Source organism: Pithys albifrons, chromosome 10 (assembly GCF_047495875.1).
Source record: "Pithys albifrons albifrons isolate INPA30051 chromosome 10, PitAlb_v1, whole genome shotgun sequence".
NCBI classification, from domain to species: Eukaryota; Metazoa; Chordata; class Aves; order Passeriformes; family Thamnophilidae; genus Pithys; species Pithys albifrons.
The window spans coordinates 10,747,256-10,759,603 of NC_092467.1; the positions used below are offsets into that span (position 1 = coordinate 10,747,256).

The 12,348-nt window shown below is 36.6% G+C and overlaps 1 protein-coding gene across 6 annotated transcripts in view; it reads right to left on the reverse strand.

Annotated features, from left to right (window-relative positions):
- Nucleotides 1-3,143: 3,143 nt before the first annotated feature.
- The window catches only part of KCNT2 (potassium sodium-activated channel subfamily T member 2), a 124,134-nt gene continuing 114,929 nt past the window's right edge, over nt 3,144-12,348 (reverse strand). For 5 of the 6 annotated variants that reach the window (XM_071564779.1, XM_071564777.1, XM_071564775.1 and 2 more), the window contains 3 exons: nt 12,047-12,347; nt 11,147-11,231; nt 6,470-9,895 (listed from right to left, as the gene is read on the reverse strand). In XM_071564779.1, coding sequence (XP_071420880.1) covers nt 9,784-9,895; nt 11,147-11,231; nt 12,047-12,347 — 498 coding nt within the window. In that variant the 3' untranslated portion in view covers nt 6,470-9,783. Of the gene's footprint in view, nt 4,592-6,469; nt 9,896-11,146; nt 11,232-12,046; nt 12,348 lie in introns of those variants that run through there. The other variant, XR_011698608.1, reaches the window with a different exon arrangement.

The following is a 12,348-nucleotide window of genomic DNA, read 5'->3' on the forward strand; positions in this document are numbered from 1 at the left end:
AGAAGACATTTGCAAGCAGTCACAGAGTTCTAGTGCTGGAGCCTTTGCTTTTTACCTGCCTCAATCCTCTGAGGACAGCAGAGAATGGTGGCGCTTTATTCCTTTGAAAACCTTTGATTACAGGGGAAATGTGTAACAAAATACTATTCTGGAATCTGGTAAACTCTGTGTGCAGGATGACTTATTTTGCTTCCCACTGCTTTGCTGCTGAGTGTGGCTTCCCCTTTGCTGCAACATAGATAGTATTTTCATGTTATGGCAAATAACTGTTACAGTTCAGAACTTTGGTTCTATTTATATATGATAGACCAACCTGTGTTATGTGGCACATATGTATCATTCCAAAGGCATTGGATCTGTCTTCTTGATACAGAGAGTTTTTTTCAGTTTTGTGTCTTGTGTTTGAGAAAACTGTTAATTAAAGGCACTTTATTTTTTCATAAATGATGTGAACTAACTACACTTTTATAACTCACAATTCCTATGCTATGAATTCCAGTCCAGTCAAGAGGATCCCATGAAACAGTGTGATAGGAACCTTCTTCATTGCAAATACTGTGACATAAAGGAAGAGTATCTTATTCTTCATTGCAAAATCCAGACTGAAAGGTGATCAAAGAGTTGAAAAACACCTCATTATATTAGGTACAAGTACTGTATAGTGTCTATTTGATAAAGGTTCAGTCTATCTACTGTGGTATCCTTAATGACTAGAAAATGACACTTTCTTTAAGATTTGTTGAACTGATTTTGAAAATTGAGTTTCCTAACTCAGCAACTCTGTCCACAGGAAGTAAATCTTATAAATCAAAAATAATCACTGCATCATTTCAATGCAATCAGCTCAGTCATCATAGCCCATTGTTTAATATAGAAGACACATAAATATTTCTTGGCACAATTTATGCATAAATTTATTATTGTTAACTTTATTGGTAAATACTCCAAAATTGCTTTGTTTTTCTGCTCTTGTTTAAAGTACTACAAAAATATTTACTGAAAAGACTGTATGATATGTTCTAAATCTCTCGGAATTTGTTTTCCCACAACGCTACTTTTTTAAAGACTGCTGTCATAAAATTAATATTTGTTTAGGTGCCAGACTAAAGCAGAGTTTTAATATTTTCTTCTACAGGAACATAAAAAATCCTTATTTTATTATAGTGGAGTGTTTTTGTTTTGATCTGTTCTAAGGAATAATGATTTGGTCATTGTGGGGAATAAGAATGCAAACTTAGGTGCTGTAAACCAGACAATTTTCCAATAAAACCTGAACTGGTACTACTCACTAGTTTTATGGAGACTGGTAACACATGGATTTTATTACTACTATGGGACATGAGCAGAGTATTGGCCAGTGATAAAAGTGAATATGCTCTATTGCACTACACCTGATAGTATTAGTGGTGTTACACCACCATCTAGAGGTCCAGCTGAGATTGAGCGTTGATAAAGGAATACCTGTCACACCTCAGAATAGTTATTAGTTCTCCTTTGAATTCACACATATAACTCGTTTGAACTAGTTATGTATCACCACAGCACAACTTCTAAAGTGTATCAGCAAAGCTTTTCCATACCAGTGAAAACTGTTGTCTATACTGTTGTCACCTGTTTATACTTATCATTCAATCCATTATGATTAATATGATCATTTCAGTGCATGTTTGGTTTTAGCCTAATGGAGGATTTAAGATACAGTGCAAAATCTTGTTTGCCCTTAAAATGTAAAGTCAAAACAAGAAAAACCCTTCCTTCTTGTAATTTCTTAATTCAGCTCAGAAGGCATTTAGTTTTAAAGAGTAATTGTAAGAAGTTGCTGTTAGAAGGACCTTTTGCATACCAAAATTTTACCCTTTTAAGGCCCATTTTCCTGAAAGTTGTCGAAGTGTGACAGTGCAACTGCCTGGCAGAGACAAATCTTGGACAACTTGCTAAATATCTTCTAAAGAAATCCTTCTTGACTGTCAGGACTTGAGAGTAAGTTCCTGGGGATCTAGCAGAAAGGTGAAGCATTTTGCAGAAATGGTATAGTTTAGATATTCTCACTCAGGAAAATAAAGTTGCTTTTAAATTTTGTTTAACACTGCTGTTTGCATTTTGTTATTTTAGAACTGAAACATGATGATGCGGTTTTGAAATAGTGGTGGAGGAGCAAATACCTGGATTACAGATGTCTTTGGCCAAGTTAGATGATTAGCAGTAAGTAGATGACTATGCTGGTATTTCTTTGAAATTGTCTGAAAATGAGGATTTAATCTGTGTGGTATTCATGGCAAAGCTTCCTGGGCACAATATAATTCTTTATTCTTAACAAGGCCTGAATGAAGGTGATTTTCCTCCTCATTTAAGAGGGCTTGTCTGCCTTAAACCCTGTAAGGTTTAGAAAAGAACTGTAAATCTAATGATCATAAAACCTCAACAATCCTGTGAGCCCTGTGCCCCAGTGGTCAGCATTATCTTGGTATCCTTGAAATACAATGTGGCTTCAGGTAGTGAAAGTATTTACCAAATGCAACAGAAGAACATGGACTGCACAAAGGAAATTAATGTGAAATGCAGATGTGTAGAGTTAGAACTGGAGATCTTGACTAAACTCCAGTCTATGCCCACAGTGCCTGAAAATCCACTGGTGCCTGTATTTTCACTAGGTAGATTTCTCAAGGTCTCTGTGGTGCCTCTGGGTATACTCACAGCAGCAACTGTCTGTGAAAAGCTGGCAGCTGCCACCCATCTCACCCCTAAACTCACCTCTAAGGCACAATAATGAAATGAGGTGACATTTTGATTTCATTCTTTGAAGGCTCATGAGCATTCATTGTTCGTGCCTGATATATAACAGTGGCACTAAAACACTGTGGCAGCAACCATAGGAGATGAAGGGTAGCACTTTCTCCAGGAGAGGAAAGAGCTGATTCTGTGCCTTTCCCAGGTGGGGAGTTCTGGGTTACTTTTCCTGTGTTTTGATACCCATGTAGGAAATAACATGAGGCCCACACAGTTACATTGGTGAAAAAGCATTCCTGGTCCCTGCAGTGAACAAGCCCCTTGAATTACAGCCAGTGACTGCTGACAGAAATGCTGAAGACTTTCCGTCTGCCCATACCCCTGTGGAGACAGAACAAGGATCTCGTGTTCTAGAAAATAATAAAGCTTTCTAAATGTCATTTTAAGCTGAATTAAATTATACAAGTTCATGATTAACCAAGAGATGATGGAAGAATTCAACACTCTGCAGCTTTTACAGGACTCCACATAAAGAATTGAGGCATTAATCTTGCAGACTAATTGTTCATGAACTACCCACATATAAACACCCATAATTCAATTTATGTTAATTTTTATTGTAACTGATCTAAGTAACTCCTTATTGTCAGAACTTTTTATTATAAAATATAAATAAGACAAATATCTCTAATAATAAATTGCTATTCTAATTTATTCTAATTGCTATGAACACCCAGTTAAGAGCTAAAGTTAATAAAGAAAACTGATGTGGTTCTGGGTTGTGTGCCCCAAGATAAATCTAGTTAAAAATCCAGACACAACTGCAGCAAACAAGCAAATATTGAACCTCATGTGCTGTTTCCAGCCTGTGTCTAAGCTATTCTTTATTTGTTTTAAAAGATAAGCTTTCTCTCTGTGCTGATTCCAGATATTAAGTTTCTTTTACTTCCCTATCTACATGTCTAGTTAATTATAGTAAAACTCAGATACTTGAGGTGGTTGTGTGAAGTAGTATCCTTGCAGAGACCCAGTTTCCCTGTTAAAATGGTATCTTTAAATTCATAAATAAATCTGGATAAAAGGCTCTGTATGAGGTATAGTTTATCAAGAAAATTCTAGAGGCAGTTCCATGTAGGCAAATAAGTTTCTAGATTTTTTTTTAATAGGCTATGTGAGTTGTGTTTGGCACTTTCTGTTTGGACTGTCTGTTGAAGATGAAAATAATACCAGGAAAACAGTTCTAGGTCAAACAAAGAAATGGGAAAAGACCAGTACCTACTGCCATCAGTTTGATGCTGACATTGTCTGTTCACCAGCTTCCTGAGCCTGAACTAGATAAAAGGAAAGGTTGCTGTAGTTGGAGACAGTGTCTTTTTTGGCCATGATCACAAGATGGCATCATTACAAAATCCTTCCTATCAAAAAACCCAGACGGTGTGTAGAAAAGTTTTACCTGTTTTGCCTTTTGCTTAGATATATAAGAGTATTTATAGCCCAAATACAGGCAACTCTGTTTGCCTGAAGACACACACTGATGATTCTGTTAATAGAAAAGCTTCTCTTTCACCTCCTCCTTAAAATTATTTTACAGGCTTTTTTTTTACCACCCTTTTTGTTCAGGAACAGGCTACCTTTTCTGGAGATCTGGCTGCAAAAATTGTGAGTGCTTCTTTAGCAGTTAAATATATACATCTTTGAGATGTTTACTTAAGGTTTTGTTTTAATGCAAAGGGAATAGAAATAGTACCTCCACCTAGACAACCAGTGTTCAACATAAACAAGATCACATTTTCTCCTTGTCTGTACAGTAACATTATTTCATCTCATTACATTTGGTCATATGAGTACGTATTCCATTGGGAAACTGCAAAAGAAGAAACACATTTGTTAGAAAAGAAAGGTCCATAGTGGAGCATCATAGGATCCTTCTTTGACAATGTACAAAACAGCAGATCTTTACTTAGCAACAGAACATCTGTGTAGTAATCAGGTTCAGGGATGAGTTAGGTGTGTAAGTTTTGTATTGGGCTACATTCAAAGCATGTTTCTTCCATTAAGCAGGTTTTCTCTATAGAGTGAAAACTGATTGGTACCTTGTTTTGTTTTGGATGAAGCCTCAATTAATCCTATATTGTTTTAAAATACGACAAGAGATCATACCAACTCTACTGAAAAAAAGTAATGATGATACAATTAAACCTAATTTTTCATTAAAAAGTAATAATAACTTAATGTTAATTTTATATTGCCAGAGATAATTTGTCTAGGTACTGTTAAATTCATTTGTGTGGCATTTCAGTGTGACTGAAGAAGAAAGCATACATGGTATCCTATGCTGGTGAATTAGCACTAGAAATGTGGACATACCATTGTGCAGTTTTGGAAGGAGTGAGGGTTTATAACTCCTAGCAGGAGTATGTACCAAACTGTCCAAAGATATAGAGTTACCAATTAGCTAGTTCATCAGCCACCCCATACTGGTGAAAGGACAAAAGAAACAGGAAATGGTCTAGAGAAGTTTTACTATTATTAGTAATTGGTACTGTGTGTGTTGGTGATTAGTCAAATCATGTTGTACCTGTATGCTTTAAAGGTACAAGAGCCCTATGTTGAACCACATTTGTGGGGCCCCATTTGTCTGAATTACCTCATGCACACAAAGAAGCGTTTACTCTTATTTCTGTATTTTTGCCTCCCAGTCTCCTTGGTTGGAATGGGCCTTTTGCAAACCACAACAATATAAAGTCTAGATTTCACAGAACATATAGGAGACTTCAGTTTACAGAAACTTCAAATGCTTGTTTCTAACTTAACAAAGAGGAAATTTTTGCCATTTTAAACTTCTTGAGAGGTCATGGCAGTTTATACTTGTGTTGAATTACTATTACTGACATTCTTGTGTTATTAGTATAGGCAATAATGAAGTATATTAAAAAATCAGCATATTTTGGATTAGTTTCAAAAGATGACAAAAAGCAAAGTCTTGGTCACCTCTTATAACTGAATATAAATTAGTTAACTCTTTTCCTGTAACCCTGCAATGCAGTCTGTATGGAGGACAAAGAACAGTGGCTGAAAATTTGAAGTGCTGTTCTTTAGACATTTATTCAATGTGTGGTGGGATGTTTCTAACATAGTATCAATATGCAACTATATTTTAAGCAGATTTCTTTATTCTATAAATTCTGCATTTGTAGTACTGCCTTGAAAAAATACTTGGATAATCTTGCACAATCTGATGTACCTGCACAAATATGCTTGTTGCTATTTGATTTCCAGATTCTAGAGACTGGTGTCCACTGAATATCAAATGCAATGAAGTAAAATCTCCTGCATTTGTTTTCCAAAACTACAGAACAGTTGCTGTCAGCCCTAGCTGTCTAGAAACTACACAGTTGTGTGTTACTTTTGCTGCAATTTATGTAATTTCAGTTTTTCTCCACTACTGAAGTCTGAAATTTATTTGTTTGTTAGCATTTTTTTGTTGCTTTGGTAAATAAATATGTGTAAGAAATATACTTCAAATATGTTAAAGAGTAGTTGTAGTAGGAAATTGTGAGGCAGGAAATATGTATGCTGGAAAATAACTGTTCTTCTGATTCCCAAGACAATTTCATGACAAGTTCACTAACTCATTCTACTGAGTTTTAAAAACTCATTCTTTATTCTTTTCACTTTTTTTTTTTTGTGAGTTAATGTGTGTGGTGGAATTGGAGTGAAATAATTAAGGAAACACACTGCATTTCATTGAAATAGCTCTTATGACTTTTTATTGCAGACTAGGCAACACATTTCCATAGGTAGGTCTGGCTTTGCTTGAACATTCCTTTGTGAGAATGAAGCAACTATTATCTGCTAGAACTTCCCTCACTGGGACTGTGACTCTGGGTACAAACTGCTTGGTCTGTGTTAAGGTCATGGGCATCTTTGAGTTGTTGATAGAAGAAAAATGCATACAGTTAAGCACAGACAGAAACAGTCTTTCATAGCTCTCAGTTTCTCTGTTTGCTGCATGATCTGTTGCCAGATCAGACTCTCCTGTTCAACAGTCATTTGACCCTGCCCATTCTAGAGCTCCATCACCCCTTCTCCAGCACTGAGCATAGAGAGTGCTGTTCCTCAGTCTGGTATCCAGTCCAGTTAGGCTTGTATTATGTTTCTGATAGTCATGATGAAAGGAAAGCATGTGAACATAAGATTGCCTGTAGGATGACCATTAAAGAATTGTCTCCCTGGTCACTGAAGGAATGTGCATACTGTCTCACTCAGTGTTAATATGGTGTTTAGGATGTTTTTTGAAAGATCTAAATCCCACTAGAATGGAGTCTGTGAAGATATTCCGGAGGAAGCAAAGCTGTACTACTTTCAACATAAAGGGCAGAATTATTCTGGATAACTGAACTCTGTGGTGTATTATTCATAGGTTAGAAATTCTGCTTCATAAAATGCTGCTGTTAATTTTTATTACCTTGCTTGTCTTTCAGCAGATTTTGAAGAGAACTAAGTATTTTGTTCAGAAAGATTGCCTTGTATTCATTTTAGAGACTGCAAGTGTCTCCAGCTGTCTTTGTGTTTGCTTTAGCAAATCTTCTGAGGCTAATGAGCAATTAGAAATCCATTAAGCCTGGAGAAATATCAGATCACATTAGTTGCAACTTTTCACATCTAGCTGAGCAGCAATTCTGCTGAGTTGAGTGGGAAAGTGGACACACCTGACTGCTTATTTCTACTGCTTTTTAGACTGTTAAATATGAGGACTCAAGTCCTAGTTACAGATCCTTTGGGCAGAGAGTCCTTCAATCTGTGGTACATATGCTCCAGGCAGGGTGCAGGGAATGCCTGAGAACAGCATGTAAATCCCACAAACAGCAGGCTCTCCAACCTGCCTGCTGCAGGGTAGCCATATTTCTGGAATTCTACCTGCCTCCTTGAGACCCCATTGGAAAAGCTTTGGTATGAAACAAAGGATCTTACTAAAATTTTGAAGTGAACATTTTTAAGAAACTTGGGGGTTTTGGCCTTTGTTAATATTCATCTAGAATACGCTGTCTTCCTAAAGGCATTGAAAATAGAAAGTTATTCACACTGCACATGCAGACTCTTCTGAGATAACTTCAATGACAGGTCTTTGACAAGATCCTGAACTATATACTGTTTTTCAAAAAAAGTGTAGACTTCATTCTGTGCAGATGTTTCATTTGTTTCTTTTCCCCTCCAGTGCCTATTTGCAATATTTCATCTTTACCTGTGAATAATCTGGTAAATGACTATAGTGTGTGGAAAACATGGATTCTAAGCAGAACCACTGAAACCCTTCTGGGCCATGATTCTACTTTAGTATACCAATGAAAAAAAACCTGCTGGGAAACCCTACTTTCCAGCTATCCTTTTCCCTGTTGAAACTGGTACTCTTGGTCTTCTGATAGCTTCAGTTCATCCTGAGACCTTTGTGGTTTTAGGATTTCTGAATTAAGATGAAACAGATATGTTAAATTTTGGAAGAACAAAGAGGAGAGGAAACAATAGCAGATTTGATGTCATTTCTAATATGAATATGACTTGATTTCAACATCCTTACAATGCTGATAATTATACTCAAATCCATAAGTTGCTCACTCAGCAGCTTGGTTGTGTTTTGTTTCTTGGTTGTTTTTTTTTTTCAGAAATAGAATATAGTTCTATAAATTAATATAGAATAGAATATAAACAATTCTGACTTTTTTGTCCAAGTAGGACATCAAGGAGGTCAAAGAATACTCAGTTTTTCCATAGTAGACTACTTGCCAAACTTCTTGTACTGATTCTATGTTGATAATTGTAACAGTAGGATTTTTTTAAACCTTAAATATGTTCTTCCGTGTTTGTTATAGATGGCAGAGGAACAATTGATTTTGGACAATCATGGACAGACATACTTAATTCTGTAGAAAGCTTGACCAGTTCTGACATACAGACTGGAGATTCTATTGCAGCTTCAGATGTTTCATACACAAGCAGATGCTTTCTTGGATTCTTCATTCCAAAATGGAGTTTTTAAATCTATAATGCTTTTTCATATAAGGCAGAACTACATTTGTTTTATGGAATGGGATAAAAATTTCTTTGATTGTCAATGGGATATATAATTTTATATGAAAATGTATCATATTTGGATAATCTGGGTGACTGCCCGTGTATAGGCTTTGGACAGTTTCAGTTCTGACATATTCATGAAAGTGGAAAGCACTTGTGGTAGGGATTGTTCCCTAGAGGGGCACTCTGCTTCTGTATTATAATCTATTCAGGCTTCTGTAGACAAACTCACTAAGGTTCAAAGGGTTACATTTCACCTGAGCTACCACTGTATGCAGCTTCACACAGATAGTACCTTCCCAGTTATTTGCAAGTCTGGGACAGGTTGCCTGTGTGAGATGATAGGGATTTTCCTCCAGCTGGGCTCCTCTTCCAGTGGATGTGTCTCAGACCTCAGCCACTGGAGAGTGACTTACACCTGCTCTGTGTAAACCCAAATAACTAATACTCAAGTCCTGGAGGCTAAAATGGAACTGAAACTAGCCTGTTCTAATACAAATGGATGACAGGCTGAGATTGAAAATTATTTCAAAGGCCGAATTCTTGACATGCAAGGTCTTGTTAGCAGCTTTAGGTATCAATTTATTTTCTAGTATAAATTATGCATTGTGTCTCTGTGGGCATCAAATAATGTGATGTAGGTCAGAAGTTTAGTCACTGACGTGCTGTCACCTTGATAAATCTGCTTAGAAGCATTTAAACAGAACGTGTGATGGAATCTGACAATTGTTCATATTGGTTAAATAGCAAGAGGTGTCATAATTCTGTTAGGCTGACAAAGTTCAACTACCGTACTGAATAGGCCACAGGCCTGACAATCCCTGAAATTAAGAGTTTCTAGGCACCACTTTTCTACATTTGGTCACTTACCCACTGTCGTTTTGTTTCCAAAATCTGAATAAAATATACCGCTCAGTTTTCAAAATGGTTAGTGGAAACAGCATGTGTATAAAATTGTCTCTTAATTTTGTGATGAGTTACATATCAAAGTTGTGTTTCCTCCCTGGTGTCTTGTCCCACTGTATTGCAGAAGCTGTCCTTTTGGCTCGGTGCAGTGTTTGGAACATAAGTCAATGGATCAGGCCGGATCAAGTATCTACAAAGAGAAATTATAACTGTCATTGAAACAGTGTGGTACAAGCAAGAATAAGTGCATAGAGTTGCAATGTTGAAAAGATCTCGGGAAGACTTAGAGACTTACTTTTAAAGTGCTTAGTCTAATTACTGTTGGGTGACTTGGAGACTTGGTAGCATCACTTTCTAATAACAAAGCTTTTCACATTTTGTCTGCCTAGACATCATGTGATGTACCAGGCACAATGAAAACTTACTTATAGCTGACAGCTCCTTTGCTACTAACTATATTTCTTAATGCCTTGCATTTATTGATTTTGCCTTAAAGAAGGGACAAGCAGTCTCCAGAGCTGTTTCTAAAAGAAAACAATGGATAATTTCTGTCATTTTCCTGAGTTAATTAAAAGCCAGACATTTATAATGTTGGTGTAGGCTGACATTCTGGAGCTGGAGTCTTCCTCTTAACACCTTTTCCCCCTGTGAGCAAGCAATGGGATGAGTCAGCACGGATGGGGAGACCCCTCACAGCTGCGCTCTGTGGTTCTTACCCGGGAGCAGATGGGGTATGTTAGTATAGCAAAGCCTAGACAGGAATGGCTCAGGATCTTAACACAGCCATCACATGTTCTTCAGGAAAAAACAATGCTTAGATAACTAAAATTCTTAGCTTTCAAAACTTTTTTGGCAGATCAAATTTGTGTTTGCTTTTTTTCTCATGTAGATTGCAAAAATTCCTGGTAACATGTGAAAACATTTTCTGTGTTAAGTTCCTGCCATTTGTATTTGAATTATCTTAAGCATGAATAAAACATGATATTCGGGGGAAGACCTCTATTTTCTTTAATGATCTTTGAATATATGTAATAAAATTCCATTTGCAAATACTGATTTTAAGAAGTTGATCTTTGTATTAAGACTGGGTAGCTAAATTATGAGCAATAATTGAAGGAGAATATTAATTCTGGAAAGTTACCTGGAAGTCTTGCTTAGATTATTTTTTTTTGTTTATTTTAAATACAGAATAAGAGGAAAATGAGAGGTTTAGAGCATTACAAACATATGTATATTATGTGTGTGTATTTTAAATATATAGAGTATAATTAGATGGCTATTTAAATAGAAGTCTCCATATTTTAATTTTTTTGCAGGTGCTTGGGAAAGTTTGGAGCTCTTTTCCAGCAGAAAAATGATAAAAGAAATTCAAGTAGGAAGTGCAAATCAGACATTTTTCAGGTCTTGTGACTTTATTTCTTATGTACGTGCTTTAACTTACACTATATCATTCAGCTCTAATCTTGTATCTGGAGAAGGATTGATCAGGATGTAAGAAAGGGTGTTCTGATGATCATTCATTTCATCTAGAGGACAGGAAAAAATGTGCTAAATCAATTATATTTACAAATGAATTTTGAAAAGTATTATTTCTAATGAACTAACTAAATAAACGATTTTCTTTGGTTCATAAAGCTGTCAGGAAGCGTCTGATTTTCAGAGTGATTTCAAATAAGTTTAGCACCTTCTTTTCAACTCTACTTAAATTGAAACTGACACATTATCTTTTGAGTTACCAGCTCTAAAAATATCCTATTTTCTTTCAGCATGTTTTAAAAATCTCCTTTTGCTTTTTTCGGTATAACAATTCTGAATATAACCCAATCTTAGTGTGATTTACTAACCTGCCTTGTGGTTTAGGTAGGTATGTGGGAAGTAGGGACTTCCTCAGCTGGCATTGAGTTCAAGTATTGAACAAGATTAAGTGGTGTGCAATATCCTTCACATACGAACAACTCCCTGCCCTGACATATGAGTGAACTGCACAACAGTTCTGCCTTCATCTATTTGAACACATCTGTGGAAATACGGTGCAGCTGTTCAATGACAGGCTAATGCCTATACATTTAGCATACACATACCATATGCTAAACATAAATGTGGCTGCCATGCTGCCTTCTGAGCCTTCCATCTCAACATAGGGAACGTGTGACAATAGAACAGACTAAAAATACTGTTAATCTTGGTAAACCAAGAATAAAAAAACAAACCCAAAGCTAAACCAACAAAACAAAAACCATTATCATAAACTTAATATTTTGTTTATTGCACTCCCAGTTCTTAAAAATAAGCTCATCGTGCACAATGCTAATATTGTTATTGAAGTATTATATAATGATACCGTATCCTGCTGGAGAAAGGCCCAGATGCTTCATTCTGTTTTTCACAAGTTCAGCAAGCTCCTGCCGTTCTGACCTCCTGTAGAGGTTCATTCGCTGTTGGCTGATCTTCTCTGCAGTTTTGCCCGCATGGCGCGGTGCCCTCCGGCTCAGCCGCCGTGCCCACTGCATGCTCTTCCGCCGCAGCAGCGGGTGGTCAGACTGATCGCTAGAGGTGGAGTTGCGATGATTGCTACGACAACTAAACTGTTCTTTGGTCTCTTTAGTGTCTTCCCACTCTTCCACACTGATAGAGATTTGAGAC